Here is a 17,892-nt window from a genome sequence, read left to right as displayed (position 1 = left end):
GTTTGCTTTTTTTTGGAACCCTTTCACTCTCAGAGAAAAAGTATATTAATTATAAGTTGAAAAATTGTTTTTTATTATTTGTAATTTATTACTTTTTATTTAGAATGTGATAATTATAAGATTATAATTTCATTCTTTTTTTTTTAGCTTTGAGTGAATCATGTTTTTGTACATATCTTTTAAGTGAGAAATCCTGAAAGCCCATTCGGACTTGTAAAAAGCCAAATAAACACGTTTAGTTGATCATTTACTGACTTTAATAATCTGTTTCGTTCACCTTCACAAGATTCACATTTGCTGAACGCCAGCATGTAAACTCTTGAGAGGGTAAAGAGATGTTTGTGTTCACCGAGTACAAAAGCTGTGTCTGGAGAACAGTTATATCCCCAGTGTTCTGCGGTGAACGGCAGTGCAGAGCTCAGAAACGCCTCAAGGGCAGACAGACACACAGGGGACTGACAGTGTTTCAGTACAACTGAATTTGCAGACACGGACACACTTCAATGTGTCCTCCCTCCTCAGCAGCAAGAAACCCCATAATGCATGATGACACCTGAGCCAAACATTGCTCTCGCTCTGAAGTACACACACACACAAACCCTGAAATCAATGTGTCCTCCTGCACTCCCGAAAGCAAAGTATCTCCATAATCCATCGATAATGCATGAAGCTCCACAGGCTCAGAGCAGGTGGTGGGACACGGAATCCTCCCCCTGGGCTTCTCCTACATCTCAGACACTCAGAAGGAGTGCTTCTCAGTACTCAAACTGATGCTTCCTCGTTTCCTCGCTCCTCCAGCTTGTGACCTGGAAACCGATCGTACTCTGCCATCTCAAATCTCTAACTGCACTGCGAGGAGGAGAGGAACGAGGAGCGAGGAAGCTTCCTGCGGAGTCATGAGCGAGGATACACAGGTGTATCCTTCCCTCGCATCCTAAAGGTCTGGAGCTAAGCCGCGAGGAAAGGAAACGAGGATGCACAAATAAGAAATGAGAAGCACCCAAGGACTTTTGCTCTATTCCTCTTCACCTGGAGTTCAACACGGCTCAGTAATAATCAATGCCTTTCAAACTAAAGCTATAAGAGTCATTCCTGTTTACGAAGTACTTTTTGAAATCTGTATAACTTTTTATACAAATTAACATGCTTGTTGTGTTAAAGTACTTCACCAGACTTTCCGAAACAAGCTCAGACATTTAAACTTTAATAATTATTTACAAAATTGAACCGGGTGGAAACTAAAAATAAGCCATTACACAGTGAGGGATTGAGAATTAGCTTACACAAGGGTGTCAAAGTTCAAAAGTAGTATGTTTTGAGCATCTTTAAATTTTTATCATATAAAAATGATTTGTTGTTTTATAGAATCTTTTAAAGTGAAACAAACCAACTAATACAACAAAATATAGATGTTTGTGCTGTTGTTTTCTTATCAGAATGATGCCACTTCCTGTAGGATGATGTCACTAAAGAACAGGATTTTGTTAGTATGGAATATTACAAGAATAACAAGTGATATTGAATCAGTAGTTGAATAATTATTATATAGCAAGAACGTATTTTTTAGTATAGTACTGTATAATAATAATATATAAAGAGTTTATTAAAAAAGAATGGGATTTTTAAATCAATATATGTAAATATGATATATTTTCTGAATATAAACAATATATATATATAATAAATGGTGAAGGGGGGAATAAAAATGAGCTGCAATAGGAATGATTCATATATTCCACCAATTTCAATAGAACCTCATGATCAAACAATGTCTCCAAATGATCAGAAAGGAAACTCTGACGAATGAACGGACTGAAAAGCAATAGCAGCAAATGACAGGCATAGACACAGAGGAAACATCCTGATGTAGTTTTATTAAAAGTCTATTTACAGAAATGAAGATCTGTGTTAGAGAGTCGTGATTCACTCTGTGCCATCTTTCGGTATGTTCTTGTAGAGCACGTCCCCAATGAGTTTCCGAACCGCTACAGTGTCACTGATATCTGTAAGGTGCACAAACAAACACACCCATATCGTTTTTATTCTGTTATATGGTGATAATTCTCTGCTTTCCTGCAGAATGTAAAACACTGAAGCTGTGCAAAAAACAAAAGCTTATTTCAAGCATGCTTGTGTGTGTGTGTGTGTGTGTTGTGCACAGAAACGGGCCAAAGGCATTGCGTGAATGAATTATAAATTCAAAAATGGGTACGAAAGGAGCCCTTGCTGCTGTCAGAATCCACTTCAGACTCATGTAAGATATTTTGGAAACTAAGAGTGGCAAGAAACGAATTGTGGGAGGTTAGGGGGCATCAGAGCTCCAAAAAGCCTTGCTTATTAATTCATGCCTCTAATGCTTTTTAAAATATTCTTTTGAATATATTTGCATAAAATAGTCATTTTATATAAAGTCAAATTCAACTAAAACAAACCATCCAATCCACTAATTGAAATTTGATCAACCCTCATCTTTTCAATTTTCCCATTGGGAATTCAAAAGGTGTCAGTCATTAACCTAAATTTAAAAGCTGTTTCTAACAAGAAAAAATACATTTGTTAAATATTCAGTGACATTTATTGGTGAACACATCGGTTTTAAAAGCCTGGCTCATTTGGTATAAACCTCCACTTATATCCTACAAACATGACATCACTAATGGTCTACCAACTATAGCTCTCCATCTCTCGTGATTCCTCTCACCTGCAGGAGTTCATGGCGGCTGCGTCCCGTGGCACGGTTAGCTAATCACGCTTTGAAAATCACGTTGTGGGAGCACATCAGACTCAGAGGATGAATAATTAACAGTGGCCCCAGGAAGTCAAGCTGGCTTTTCATTAACAACTGTGCATGTGGCAGGAGTCTGAGTGAGCAGAATGACCTGACCCCCCTTTGGCCCAGTCAACCGCTTTTGAATACGAAGGCAAATTATGCCGCGTCCCAAGAAATTGAAATGACGGGGCGCAAGAACACGACTTCAAGAGTCTCTTCAGCCTCTGTGGTGGAATTTGCATGGAAACACTTTCAGAAGAACAGGATTTGTTGCAGGGGTTATTTTTTCACCAGTCCAAACAAAAAAAATCTATTTTACACCATAAAATTTTAGATTGGCGTTTAAAGCAATTTAAAAAACTTGCATATTGGCCAACATAACTTAATCAGCTAAAACATCTCTAGTTTCAACAATAAAACGCACGCGTTTCATAAATACATTTTGGCATATGCTGTCTTGATGAGTGCTTATTACTCATAATGTAAAGTCATGCTCAGTTATAAATGCATTCAGAAACTTGATCTTGCCTATACATCCTATCTTTTCCCCGGCTCCTCCAGATGGTGACTGTGGGCAATGTTGAGCTCTACAAACAATCACACACACACAGACGTCCACTCACCCACTCCCAGTCTGTGAAGCAGGTCTGGATACTCGGGTCTCTCTTCCAGCACACTCAGCAGGTTGGTGGGCTCCATCCTCTCCAGCTCCACTCTCCAGTACACATAGATCTTATGGTTAAAGCTCACATAGACCAGGCAGGGGCTGTTCCTCCCATCCTTACATGCATACTGACCTAATGGAGGAAATAGGAACATGACAAAGAGGACACATTACAGACTATATTACTAAATGTAAAAAATGAACATTTAATAAAAAAATTATGAATGTGTAAATTACATTATATAATAAATAATAATGTATTTATTTATTTAAAAAATTAAAATAATCTACCTATATATATATATATATATATATATATATATATATATATATATATATATATATATATATATATATATATATATATATATTATAGTAACAAAATCATTGTTAAATAACCAATTATCAACCAGTTAGTAATTTAATGCTGTTAACATGATTAAGACAATAATGGCAACTATTGTTTCAATATTTTTGATTTTATAAAATGGATAGCTGCTGAACTGGATTGTGATTGGTCAATACAGCATTTTAGCCCTGTTTAAATACATTCTATGGTAACAGTTATGATGTCAAACATCTGCTCATGAAGTTACTGTGCAGCACCCATAGAGACCAACCAGTAACATTAGTTTACATTTTAGGGACTAGATCTTCTAGCGGAATTGTAGATCAAAATTTTATTAAATAACTAATTAAATAAGCAAACAAACAAATAAATAAAATATATTTTATATTATATGTAACATATTAATATTTTATATTCAAACAAAAAAAAATATAGAATAAATAAGTATCTAAGTAACTTGTTGCCTACATATAATGTAAAGAAGAAATGTTAAGGTTACACTGTTCCTTACCAGAAATCACGGACACATGACAATATAACATAAAACATGACATTGATTGTGTAGTAGTCTAATTCATTTAAAGGTATTTGAGTTAACACCAGATACTATTAAATTGGACACAAACCATGGTATCAAATATGTAAATGTATGCAAAGGCTCTGTTTACTATAACTGCTACTATAAAAACATCGATCAACACTTTTCAAGCTGATAAGCTTGAAAGAATGCTTATTAAATCAAATTACACCTCTGCATTTTTGTTTACACTTTCAAGTGGAAATGACTGATCAGGACTTCAACTGGTGCTGTATAGACAAGACCACATAATGTTTCACACAGCGTCTGATCTCTTTAGCATTAGAGTATGTTTTTCTCCAGAGAGACCTTGCGTGTAAAAGCAGCACCTCTCCTCGACATTCCCATCATACAGCAGACTCACAGAGAATGGGGCTGAATTTTAATGAGTGCACGCTCCCTCCACATTTGCTCTCTGCATTTTCACCAGATGAAAATGAAGACACAGGTGTATGAGCTGATAAACATTACACGTACTGTGTGAGGCTTTGTTGTACATGAGTCAGCGGTCTTTCAATGTCAACATGAATGCAAGTCGTTTTTGTGTGCATCACATCTATCAATTTAATCCTCTTAATGCAACGGTTTCAATACTTCACCAATGTGCACTGCGATGAAAGAAAGAGAGAAAAAAGGTGATAAAAGGAACAGGAAGATGTAAGCAGAAATGAAAGAGACCAGTATAGAAATGAGACTATTTCCCACCCTGCAGATCCTTCTTACATAAATTAATATTAAAAGGAAAATAGTCTTATTATCTTTATTAGATAGATAGATAGAACAATAGAAAAAGAGACAGATAGACAGACAGACAGACAGACAGACAGACAGACAGACAGACAGACAGACAGACAGACAGACAGACAGACAGACAGACAGACAGACAGACAGACAGACAGACAGACAGACAGACAGACAGATAGATAGATAGATAGATAGATAGACAGACAGACAGACAGACAGACAGACAGACAGACAGACAGACAGACAGACAGACAGACAGATAGATAGATAGATAGATAGATAGATAGATAGATAGATAGATAGATAGATAGATAGATAGATAGATAGATAGATAGATAGATAGATAGATACAGACAGATTTCTAAATATACGAAATTGTTGATCATGATTTCAAAATAAAAGTTTAAACCCTTGCTCTGAATTAGCATATTTTGATGTCCACGTGTTTAGAAATTACAGTGGCTGTAGCATCCTAAGGAAGTGGCCAAATATTAAAGATTGAGTGGACATTTGAATGCAGACCTGGTTTCACAGACAAGGCTTTGATTAAGCCAGGATTAAACCTTTGTTAAATTAGGACATAAACGTGCCTTAGAAAAACATTACTGGTGTGCATCTTGAAACAAAACAATGGCACTGACATATTTTAAGATAGTTAGTACAAGTTGCTTTCAGTTTAAACACCTCAAACATGCATTTTAGTCTGAGACTAGGCTTAAACCTTGTCTGTGAATCCGGGGGTAAATGTTGTTTGGCCAATATTAAACAAGGATTTGATCATGCTGTAAAGTGTAACAACAACTTGTTTTTTAATTGCAGTAATGAGAATTTGGGGAAAATATGCTTTGAATTTAATTGTCATGAAAATAATATCACAATGGAATTTTTTTTGTTTTTTTGTGGGGGGGTGAATGTGTTCCGAACATGTTCTTGACGAAAAATAAAGATTCACCCTGATAGAGACTATAAGAGAAGCTCACCCGCACAGAATGCATTCACATTTTCATCAAACTGGAATCGGACCACCATACGCGTATGATCGATGATGTAAGTCTGGCCGTCCCAGGCACAGGCCACCACTTCCTCTCTCCCATCACCCTTAACACATGTACAAATACACACCAAACTCTAATACACATCAGGTAGAGCACTTTTTTGTTGCATTTTCTAGTAGTCAAACATTTATGAAACATGAACATAGAAAAGTTCTAGTATAATTTCTTTGCAGATGGTTTGATTTTTTATATGTGATTCAATTATATATACTGTTTATGCACTTAAATAGTTTTTGGGGCCAAGTACACCCAGACTTACAGTGACATCCAGCTTCTGGAGGGCAAAAAGCTGGTGGTCCACCTGCACAGACCACAAGAGCTTCTCAGAGCTGTCCATGAGCTTCAGCGTTCCTGGAAGACCACCATTCAACGAAAAACAACCACAACAGCTAATGAAAAACAACAACAGCTAACCAATAACATCAATCCACTGCTGTCCAAACAATTATCCCAAAAAAAAAAATCAGGTTTGAATTTGTACTGTGTAACTGAGTGGCCATGGAGAATGACGTGAAGAACAAGCCTGCACTTTTAGAGTAAAAAGCCAATCTTCATAGTTCATACACACCTGAGCCCAGAGTGACCAAAGAACAGAGTGAACAGAGAAAACACATGTGCTGGGCTCATGTTTTCCCTACTACATCAAATAACCTCTGACATGTAGTGGACTAATCAGACACTCACCGTCTAAGGTGCAAAGAGCAAACAGGCCACCTTTAGACGAATCCTCCTTAGAACCTGCAGAAAACAGAAACAGGTTATGTCAATAGATTTGTTTGTTTGTTAAATTCTGAGAATGATTTGTGATTAGCGATGGACCAATATTACAACAACTTTTAAACATAATGATATAATAGCTATAAATACATTTTGATATAAATGTACTAACTAATACACATTTTTTTAAATAAACATCATTATATAAATACATTTTCATATATATACTATATTTACAATTCTTTTTTAATGTTTATTAAAATAATAAATAAATAAATGTATTTTTTTATTTATTAAAAATAAAAATATATATATTTTGATTATTATTTTGTTATTAACTATATATATATATATATATATATATATAACCTACCCTATCCTACAAGCTATCAATTACTTTAAATCCTACAAGTGAATTTAGAGATCATCAAAACATTGTAATAGACAGGGTAAAAAATATGTAAAAAATAATAATAATTTAAGTAAGTGTTAGATAGCAAAGTTAAATGTAAAAATGAGCATGTACAATCATACATCAAATATCAACCAATACCATTAAACTGATCTTTTTTTTGTGGTGGTGGTGAGCCAGTGAAAATCTTGGGAGAGCGAGTAAAAATCTGAACTACTAGTGACTTATTATTGAGTCATAATATACTCGGTCAGCTGCAAATTTTGTAAGGATATGTGTGCTGCATGCGCAGTATTCAATCTAAATGTGTGTGAGCATGCTCTCTCAGTACCTCTGCAAATGCTACCTATCAAATGAGTGGACACGTTCTTGTTATGGATGCGTCCGGAGGTAAGATGAAGGACAACGTCTCTGGAAGAACCCTCCCTGGGTACACACAACACACGCTGAATTACTCCCAAATCCAGTTCTGGATATGGTTTGAATTATTCAGTACCTCACTGTGATTCTCTCACTTGCTAGGAGATGCCGTGGTTTCATCCCCAGGTCCTGCAGCGCCCTCTTGTGTCCAAGAGCACGTCAGAATAGCATAGCCACAGCCAGGCTGAGACACCATGAGCTCAGGGAGACCTTCTGGACTTGGGTTTACTGAGAGACTGTCAACCTGGTGAAAGCAGATAAAAAGGCTGTAATAGTAGTTTGACTTCATGTTGGCCTGACGTTTGCTGCGTCTAGTTCAGTACCTGACCCTCCAGAAGCCATTTCTTCAGTAAGACCAGCTGACCAGAGCTCACATCTGAAGCATCAGAAGGTTCCTCCCACCTGAAGGCCCGCACCACCCGGTCCGTGTAGCCAACGACAAGCTCACAGCGCCCGTCTCCATCTTACATGCCACAAACACTTCAATATTCTCATGACTTAAAAAGGTTTAGAAATCTTTTAGCATGTCATATGCAAACTCCTCACCGATATCACTGATGAGCATGGCTTTGGTATTGGCGGGGATGTGCTGGGTGTAACTGGGCTTCTGTTCGTCACCAATCGAGCCGTCCTGCTGACTTGAGGAGTCTGACTTGGCTGCAGAAGCACTGATATCAAACAGGTGAAACCAGCCCTCCGCACCCACTGCCACAACAAAGTTCTGACAGAGCAGAAAGAAAGTCATGTAACAAAAGCAATGAAAGACTTAAATTTAGAAAAAAAAATAAGATTTGTGATTATTATTATTATTTTTAATAAAATGAAAGAAAACTAACAAAAAGTACCATGGAACTACAATGTTGTTGTTTAAAAAAAAAATATATATATGTAGAAAGTATAATTAATTGATAAATATGAATTGTTATATATTAATAACATAACAAATTATGTATTTACTTGCATATAAAGTTATAAGGTTTTACTAAAAATCCTTACACATATTACATTTAAAAAATAAAAATTAGAATTAATATTAATTAGTATATTAAATAATAATGTATTTACTACAAATAACACACACAACAATAATATTATTTAATATAATTGTATCTATAAATCTAATTATAATTAATAAACATTTAATTTTATTAAAAATAATGTATTTACTATAAATATAATATACACACATTTGTACACACACACACACTCAATATATTATCTATAAATTATAATTAATAATTTTACATAAAAAATGCTGTATTTCGTATTTATTTATATATATAACTGAAATGATTTGCATGTCTACTGCTTAGCATGTTTTTGGTCCCTTCAAAGACAAAAAACGTCATATACCACGGTTTGTGGCTATATACTACGGTTTACCATGATGATATCCTTGTTATTATCTTGGATTACTATTTAAATGCCATGGTACATGAATAAAGTAATCATTGACAATAGGTCATCTGATACCATCACAGGCACCTTTTTTTTTTTTGTAAGGAAGGAAGACAGAGAATTATAATCTTACCCTTCCTTTGTTGCAAACATCTCCCACTCCAACACATGTTAACTGTGAATAAAAACAGCTTGATTAATTTAAATACATTCACCATGGCATCAGTCACTATTCATTGATGCTCCTCCTCACCATGCCAACACATGTTCGCGTGATCCACGGCTTACAGTCATCATTTTTATAGATGTACAGCTTCCCACTAGTGTCACCCACCACCAGCTCATTCAGCTGCAGAAAAACATCTGGTTTAGTTTAGGCACAGAAAACTTAGCTAACGTTACTGAAACAGATACTAGGGAATATGATAGCGATATAACGTTAAACACTAGCCATATGACCTGGTAGATATGATACACCGAGTCATAAACTAAAACACACTTTTGTAACTTACAAGGTCATTATCTGCATCTCCAAGACAGATGGCGTGAGGAAAGAGTGTTCCTGTGAAGTCTAAACTCACGCGCTGCACATAACTCACCGAGCGCATGACCTTTCAACTATACACACTGCAGACTAACGATTAAAATGTATTAAACAGCAGTAAAAACACTCATTTTCAGATACACCTTACATCCAGTACAAACAAATGCACATGATCTGTTTGGGCTTCGTTATTTCAAAATAAAAGTCCGTGGTAACTGTAATAAGAGCCCCCCATACATACACTAAAGATATTATATTTATTCAGCAATTATGCATTAAATGTATCAAAAGTAATAGTACATTTAGTAATGTTACAAAATATTTTTATTTCAAATAAATGCTGTTCTTCTGACAATGTATCACGGTTTCCATAAAAACAAAACAAAAAAAACATTGACTGGAAAACCCCCTAAAATGTTTTATGAAATCGCCAACCAATCTTGGTTGTTTGAAAGATGCGAAATATAAGGCTAAAATTATTATTTATTTATTTTTGGAGTTTTGTCTTGTTAATTACCACCACAGCAGTTCTAATTACTTTTTTTTTTTTGAGGAGAAAAACAGGCAGTCAGAATCCTCCAAATAAGTTTATTTAACAAAAAGATTATTTACATATTCAAACTATTGAAAAATGTATGTCAGGTTTGCAGAACAGAAATCAGAAAGGAAACATAATTCACTGTATGAGCTTTCTCCTCATACTAACACGAGTCCATAAATTCCTGGCACCTCTAGATATGGTCGTCCTCGAAGGGAAACGGAGGCTTTTGAAGGGCTCACTCATACAAGTCAGCATCCCAGGCTGGGAGCTTTGCAAGTGCTCTTGGGAAATGTAGTCGATTCTTCTTAACTGTTTGTTATAGTAACTGTGCAGATGGTGTAGTTCCTCCACGGCAGCTGAAGAGATGATAGATAGCTCAGAAGGAGTGCTAACCAGATCGGCTCTCGCTTGGTCAGCATTAGCAGTACGGTTCTGAGTTGGCAGTGGTTTTTGCCTCTTTTTCGGTGATAAAGATTGCTGTACGGGGTCGTTTTTAAGACCCTTTTCGTCTTCACTTGCACAGTTCTGTTCTTGTATGAGGTTGACCTCGACATCAACCTCAAATACGGAGGTTGGCTTTACATACTCGCTTGCTTCTAAAGCAAGACTTTCAATGTGGTTTTGAGCGAGTCTTTTCTCTATGTTTTGGTGATTCTTAAAGATTTTAGTTTTGTTATGTCCCTCAATGGCCATATTGGACACATCAATCAATGCGGTCTCTGCTTCCTCTTGTGTATCAACTGCTTGATCATCCTGAGGAAAGAGAAGAAATTAGAGTTATCAAAATTAGTAGGTCTGTCTTTAAGATGAATGCAAAGCTATTTTAAGGTTATTGGCTATGGTTAGCTTCAATTCTAATGAAGACTTTTCTCTACAAAACTCCATGCACATCAAAACACCACTTGCGGACACAATAAATAGAAGATTTTAAGAATATTTCATAGCAAAGAAATGATAAATGAGGTTTGATGTAAACTCTGGGGTGCAATAAACATCATGATAGGTGACAAGCAGGAAGAAAAAAAAAAGATAGTGGTAGATGTTTCCCTCATTAAACGCTTAAATGTTTCTTAGGCAATGTCTACATGCTTTTGAGAATATGGAGTAAGTGAACTGTACTTTTGCTTTCTTCTCCTTACGGACTAGGGAAGAGTCTTGACTTTCTTGGCCACTGATTTTTTGTAGTCACTGTCAGCCGGTCTTTTTCCTTCTACTTTGGTACTACTTTTCTCCCCGGCACTTTCTGACACTTTCTTTACCTGTGGGGCGGCACAACAGCTCTTTACCTGTCGGGGTCTTAAAAATCATTTGGATGAGTGGTCACTATAAACTGTAGGAACACAAGAAATAAAAGGGGTTACTGCATGTTCAATGAGGGACCATGTAGCTGAAGTGACACCTCCAACTGAAGAGGTTTCACTCGTGATGGGAAAATGCTTGTATTACATATTGGGCCTGGGCCACTGTTTGTAGATGATCCAATTCCACTATGACTGCTGGGAAAGGGATGTTTAGAGGGTGGTGAATGCATAAACTGAGAGGAAGTCCAATTTTTTTTTTGCATCAACTGGACCACATTGATCTTCTGAAATCCTTCAATTTTCTGAGACAATATTCTTCTTAACAAGACACATAAATCACATACCACTCAAACGATTCTGATTAGAGAATTTAAGGATACAGTACAATCTTTGACACAGCCAAGCTAAATTAGAATCAAATAGCAAAGATTTTTGCTGGTTTTTCAAATTGAATTAACATATTTAAGTGGATAAAACCTATAAAACATGTGACAAAATGTTCAAGACTTGCATTCATTTTACTTTGTTAAAATGAGCTAATGCAAGACAATTCATGAACATTGTGTCACAAATTAATTTCATTGTTCAAATCACTTAAATTTGTTAAATGGAAGCTAAATTAAACTGTTTGTGTTGGAACTACATACATAATGTTTTGTTAACAACTAACTGGGGAGTGGATCTGTAGTTCCCACCATGTATTGTATGTGACTGCATTGGGAGAGTAAATTATTAAAATAAATGTTTTGTGTTTTTCAATGAAGAGAAAGGCTTGTTGGTTTAACAAAAACATTTGTTTGAACAAACTTTATTTTAGTTTTACTGACCTAAACTAATTGGGTGGAAACATTTAGCTTAATTTGATTGCTAACTATTTGTAGTTTGGTGTAAAAATCTAAGCTACGCAAACACTTTATGAATGTTTTAGTTACTGGGTAAAAAAGAGTGTTAACTAAGTGAACTGTGATGCTCCCCTCAAGCAATATGATGGCATCTACCTGAAACACAATAAGACTGGAAGAGGTACAATAAAATAGATAAACAAAAAAGCTCAGTAAATACTACAGAGCAGAGACCAAAGGCCAGATTCAATAAATATAATCTGAAGTTTGATACACATCACTAAATTTAGCAAAAGTCCAATTGAAATGGAGCAAATACAATAAATATTTGTATTACCGTGTAGCAAAAAGTAACAAAAGAATTAGAGGAGATGTTTGAAATGAATCTGGCCAATCGTCACCATTGAAAGAGGTTCAGGAAAGTATTAATCAAACAACCATTAGGAAAAGTTTAAATCTAGAATTTGCTAGAAGAAAAACAGGACTACTTGCGCGTGAAATATAAAAAATGCCTGCTGATTTTGTTGACTGTCTTACGGTAGCAGGTGACACCACTCTCCTCATCTTCATAGTGATTGAGTGACCGCCGTTCTTCAAGAGAGATGCCTTACGGCCCAACTTCAAGTAGAAGTGGGTTGTGTAGGGAGTGAAGCTAAAGTCCTCACTTATGTATAAAAGAAAAAAAAAAAGAGTTAGAGAATATATCTAAAAAATGGAAAGGAAATAGTTCATAATCTGTCTAAGTACCTGAAGTAGCCATGCAACAAAAGGTGGATGATAATGGACTCCACCTCCAAGCGTGACAAGGACGTGACCTTTATCATTTTGCGCCGCTTAGCGGGCCCTTTGCCCATCCAAGCCTCGCAGACTTTCAGAGGGGTCAGTTTTTCATCCATGGAGCCGGCCATTTCTACTACCTCAACAACGTCTCGAGCATGCTGGGTGATGTCCATTGTGATGTAGTCTGAATAAAAAAAACATCACCCATTGCATAAGTGGCCTGATTGAGTTAAGGTGCGGTCACATTAGGTGAAATTGTCTGGGCAAATGGTCAATTGTCTATTGTGTAGATCAGGGGTGCCCAGTCCTGCTCCTAGAGATGTACCTTCCTGCAAAGTTTAGCTCCAACCCTGATCAAACACACAGAAACCAGCTAATTAAGATCCTCAGGACCCAGGAGCACTTGATAATAACAGACAGGACTGTTGGATGAGGGTTGGATCTTATCTCTGCAGGTAGGTAGATCTCCAGGAACAGGATTGGGCACCCCTGGTGTAGATAAATGAATCACGTCACTTTCAAACCAAGCAGCTTTCTATTGGTCAACACGGTCAATTTGTGTGACCAACTTAACCCGTTGGGAAATCTTTCGTCCTCAAATGAAATTCCCAATTGTAGGTTGGACTCCTATTGAAATGACTGGATGTCGACAGTGAAAATTCACCAAGCAACAATAAATGTAAAAGCACATTAAGGTAGGTAATAAACGCTTACCATTGCCGTGACGACAGACGTCGCACATTTGGTTGCACTCTTCATCATTCCAAACTTCGTCAAAATGAATGGCCATCATAGCACGGCGACACCTATGCACACACATAAGAGTCTTGTCTTAAAAAAAAAAAAAACATTAATTCCAAACAACCCTTAAATCAACAGTCATATAACTTCCGGTCTCATCTGATACATTTTTGAAGGCAGCATAATGTATCCTTCGCTCCCTTTGATATCCTGTGCTATCCATTCTGTGACAGTTGAGCTAAAAAATAAAGATGACATCTGAACGTTGCGGTTGGTGGTCAGTGTGAGTGTAAATGCTACAGCTTTGCTGTAGAATCATTAAACCATTACGCCTTTCATGCGCAAACCCTGCCTACAAAGTCATTGCCCGATAAGGCAGCGAGGCAACAAGTCAGCTGCCTAATTTTTCCAGACACAACCAAAGTGTGCAGTGGGGAGGGGGGTCGCCAGGACAGGTGTAAGAAGCACTGATAAAACTAACAGGCCATATGGAGTTAACATATAAGGCATTAGTAATGGTTTGTTCAATGCGCCTGTCACATGACAAAGGAACGAAAGACTAATAATGCGTTTCATAATTTATCTTTGTGTGCATTAATTCCTTGTTTGGAACATGCTAAAAGATATGCCTGTGAATGTGTACAGGGAATTTGGAATTTAACTTTTTAAAAACTCAGTTCAAATGAATGAAATTACTTGAATAAAGGGTAGTTCATTTTGCTGAACGAGACAAAAGAGTTAAATAATCTGATCTTCCTGTCACTATAAACCATATAGTAACACTGAAAAAAAGAGAAAACACAGAACAATGTTTCACAAACTGAAAAATCTAAATTTAGAAACCAAAACCAGGAGCCAAGTCATTGGTATACTGAATATCCTGTGTATTTTGACTCACCTGTCCACATTTTGGCAATATGCTATCATATTCTGTAGCTTCTGCTGCCCAGTATTCTCCATCACAACCATTGTGCTTACTCTGAAGATATCCATAAACCCAAAGAACACAATACAATCTGCTGGGCCATCATCCCTTCCTGGAAAAAATAAATGAATAAAAAGTAAAGTAAAAAAAAGTCAAGATGTAACAGAAGTAGCAACAGACCCTTTCTTTCGAATTTTGACAAGTCAGCTGCCTAATTATAAAAAATATAAGGCATGAACTTCATTAGCATCCATCGGTTGTTGATTGGATGAAGGCAGATCTAAATGTGACATTGCAGTTGACTAACCCTGACTGTAAGAAAGGGGCGGGATTTAAGCAGACTAAAAGTCATACGGCACTACATAAGTCAGACTAAAAGTCTGTCATTTTACAGCAAGATTGAGCTATGACATTTTGATAAAAAATTACGAGCTCAAAAAACATTTGCATGGATGATTTATTTACAAAAAGATCAATAAATATCTTGTGTGAAAGAAAACGTCAACATAAAAGTATCAGGATGATGCCTACCTGCACGTCCACTCTCCTGATAATAATTTTCAATAGATTTGCTGAGGGTGTGATGGATAACAAATCGCACATCAGCCTTGTCAATGCCCATTCCAAAAGCCACAGTGGCAACGACCACCTGCACAGACACAAAAATAAGATAACATGAGGGAACATTACAAAAAAAAACAGGCGACAACAACAGCAACTCTGTAGGTGCAACCTGGATCTTCTTGGAGGACCACCGTTGATGCACCAGAGATTTATCTGAAGGCTCCATGTTGGCGTGGTATGGCTGAGCAAGAATATCCCTCTTCCGCAGGTCTGTAGCCACAACTTCTGCATCCTTTTGGGAGAACACATACACGATTCCTGCAAATACAACATATTGTACATATTTTTCATGAAGTAGTTTTCGAATAAATAGTGAATAATTTGAAGAGCACTACGGCCCGTTCACAACAATGATAAAAAACAAAGCACGACGCACAATAACGATATGTTTATTCTAAGCACAAGCTGCAGTTATACCATCTGCCACTTTAAATTCTCAAGGGCCATTTACTCCTCATAGCAATTTAATTGATTTACCTGACTGGTTTTTGTATCTTCCCCTGATCAATGCTGCAATTTGGTCGGTACAGTCTACGTTATCTTTAAAACGAACCTGTAGAAGTGAGATGACAAATTACTCTGATCTGCTTATTCGGCACTCTTCTAGCAGTGACGTCAAGAAAGAGAATGCAATGATTTGCATACCTCGTAGTAAAGGTTTGGTCTGTTGAACGGTGCTGTCAGAGTGATGGGTTCCTGAACACATAGTATCTTCTGGCAATCTTTAAGAACGTTGCTGGTTGCGGTGGCAGTCAGTCCGACCAATGGGACATTGGGGAACTGGCGCTTTAGGATACCCAGGAGCTTGTAATCTAAGAAAAGGAATTAAGCACAAATTAAATTATGTGTTAGAAGCTACACTCAGCCTGGATGATGAAAAACCTCACCTGGTCTGAAGTCATGCCCCCACTGACTGCAGCAGTGAACTTCATCCACAGCGATGCGTGCCAGCAGACCCATGTTATAGGCCTTTTCGAGTTTGGACATCAGTAGTTTGCTCTTGGCAATTTTCTCTGGGGTTACATAGAGCAACTTGAAAGGGCTGTTTGTATCTATCATCCCTGCCAGGACCCGCTTAGAGTCCTCCTGCAGATGTACATGAATATCAGCACCTGAATGTGAATCAAAACTGTACATCTACAGAGATGTACAAAGTACATCTGTCATACTGTACCTTTGAACTGGAGGCATTAAGAGTTACCGCCGAGACATTTTTGGCCTTCAGAGACATCAGTTGATCCTCCATCAGAGACACCAGCGGGGCGATAACTAACGTAAAACCTGGAAAATGCGACCACAAAAAGACATGCACAGGAATTGACATCAAAGCATTCAAAATATGTTCTTCATCTACCAAAATGTCTATGAAAGCACGAACCCTTAGAGCAGAGAGCTGGAAGTTGGTAACACAGGCTTTTCCCTCTTCCGGTGGGCATTACCAGGAAAAGGTCTTTCCCTGACATGCTAAGGTTGATGGCCGCCTGTTGCAGGGGACGAAATTTGGAGAGCTGGAACACACTACACAGCTTTGCCTGAACTTCTTTAGACCATGAGAAATCTGATGACAGAGCAACAAACAAAAAATAATGTAGATAACCAATTACATCTCTGCATTTTGTAAAACAGAGCATTTAACATTAAATACTTTGTGGCTATACTGATTTTGATTAAATTAATGCATTCTAATTTATTTAAACATCCTAAAACAGTCACTTTTAGTTTAAAGCTGCTTTGGAACAATATGCATTGTGAAAAGCACTGTAAATATAATTTATTTAAAAATGAGCGATACCTGACTCCTCATAGTGCTGTAGGTCCTGTTTGCTGAATGAGGGTTTAGGAGCTTTGCTGGATCCGGAGGGCTGTGCCGAGCTGCAGGCTCCCTCCAGGATCTTCAGGAGTTTGTTTTTCCTGGAGTTCAGCTTTGTCTGTTTCTCCAGCAGCTCAGAGATCTGCAGTTCCAGCATCTCCAACTCTGCTTCCACTGAGTCCAGTTCTGCTTGTGCATCATCTGCAAAGAAAAGGACTCTCTTTAGTCTCAGTCTCGATATGCTAAACTTGTACGCATTTATTAGGGAGCGTGTACGCTATGCTCGTCCATGCACTCGTTTTCTACGAACACACTAAGCAGTTTTTCCAGGATTCCAGGAAGGACTGCTGAATATTTCCCAGTGTCTCTCACCTCTGCATCTCTAATGAGCCGAGCTTCACAGAGAGATATAATGATGAAATTCACACCAGTATGCTTACCTGCCTCACTCACTCAAGGGAATAATAAGACATCCTGACAGTCTAATTCGTTCACTCACACTTTTCTCTCACACACACACACACACACACACACACACACACACACACACACACACACACACACACATATATATATGTGACATATATGAGCATATATAATGCAGAAGACAACAGATACTTACCAGTACTATTTGCCATTTTATACAGTTCTTCAAAGGTACAGATTATGATGACTGCA

The 17,892-nt window shown here is 37.2% G+C and overlaps 2 protein-coding genes across 3 annotated transcripts; both read right to left on the bottom strand.

Annotated features, from left to right (window-relative positions):
- Positions 1-1,854: 1,854 nt before the first annotated feature.
- itfg2 (integrin alpha FG-GAP repeat containing 2) lies at positions 1,855-9,855 on the bottom strand. The gene is made up of 12 exons (XM_056237314.1): positions 9,619-9,855; positions 9,360-9,455; positions 9,240-9,281; positions 8,255-8,429; positions 8,032-8,171; positions 7,804-7,952; positions 7,620-7,714; positions 6,844-6,897; positions 6,419-6,510; positions 6,085-6,202; positions 3,394-3,567; positions 1,855-2,003 (listed from the first exon to the last, which is right to left on the bottom strand). Exons 1-12 carry the CDS (start codon positions 9,712-9,714, stop codon positions 1,924-1,926), a joined length of 1,311 nt encoding a protein of 436 aa, XP_056093289.1. The 5' UTR covers positions 9,715-9,855; the 3' UTR covers positions 1,855-1,923.
- Positions 9,856-10,222: 367 nt separating this feature from the next.
- On the bottom strand, positions 10,223-17,892 carry recql (RecQ helicase-like). 2 transcript variants are annotated; one of them, XM_056237278.1, is made up of 15 exons: positions 17,837-17,889; positions 17,197-17,415; positions 16,783-16,962; positions 16,579-16,685; positions 16,292-16,490; positions 16,050-16,216; positions 15,882-15,957; positions 15,514-15,662; positions 15,312-15,429; positions 14,754-14,892; positions 13,829-13,920; positions 13,082-13,298; positions 12,872-12,998; positions 11,311-11,450; positions 10,796-10,944 (listed from the first exon to the last, which is right to left on the bottom strand). In XM_056237278.1, exons 1-14 carry the CDS (start codon positions 17,850-17,852, stop codon positions 11,334-11,336), a joined length of 1,923 nt encoding a protein of 640 aa, XP_056093253.1. In that variant the 5' UTR covers positions 17,853-17,889; the 3' UTR covers positions 10,796-10,944; positions 11,311-11,333. The 2 variants fall into 2 exon arrangements, with proteins under 2 accessions (XP_056093252.1, XP_056093253.1); XM_056237277.1 differs by lacking the exon at positions 11,311-11,450 and having other exon boundaries at positions 10,223-10,944; positions 17,837-17,892.

Source organism: Rhinichthys klamathensis, unplaced genomic scaffold (genome assembly GCF_029890125.1).
Source record: "Rhinichthys klamathensis goyatoka isolate OS25496 unplaced genomic scaffold, OSU_Roscu_1.1 h1tg000485l_1, whole genome shotgun sequence".
Classification (NCBI taxonomy): Eukaryota; Metazoa; Chordata; class Actinopteri; order Cypriniformes; family Leuciscidae; genus Rhinichthys; species Rhinichthys klamathensis.
The sequence above is the reverse complement of the archived record's forward strand: the minus strand, read 5'-3'. Positions and strand labels throughout refer to the sequence as shown.

What these genes read in the sequence shown, in the direction of transcription:
- itfg2 (XM_056237314.1), bottom strand. Translation starts at nt 9,714, where the DNA reads ATGCGCTCGGTGAGTTATGTGCAGCGCGTGAGTTTAGACTTCACAGGA. An exon ending in AATGGCTTCTGGAGGGTCAG is followed by an intron (nt 7,953 to 8,031) that starts GTACTGAACTAG and finishes TGCTTTCACCAG; the next exon opens with GTTGACAGTCTCTCAGTAAA. An exon ending in TGCTCTTTGCACCTTAGACG is followed by an intron (nt 6,511 to 6,843) that starts GTGAGTGTCTGA and finishes GTGGTCTTCCAG; the next exon opens with GAACGCTGAAGCTCATGGAC.
- recql (XM_056237277.1), bottom strand. An exon ending in TCCAGCTCTCTGCTCTAAGG is followed by an intron (nt 16,686 to 16,782) that starts GTTCGTGCTTTC and finishes CGCATTTTCCAG; the next exon opens with GTTTTACGTTAGTTATCGCC. An exon ending in TCAGGAGAGTGGACGTGCAG is followed by an intron (nt 14,893 to 15,311) that starts GTAGGCATCATC and finishes TATTTTTTCCAG; the next exon opens with GAAGGGATGATGGCCCAGCA.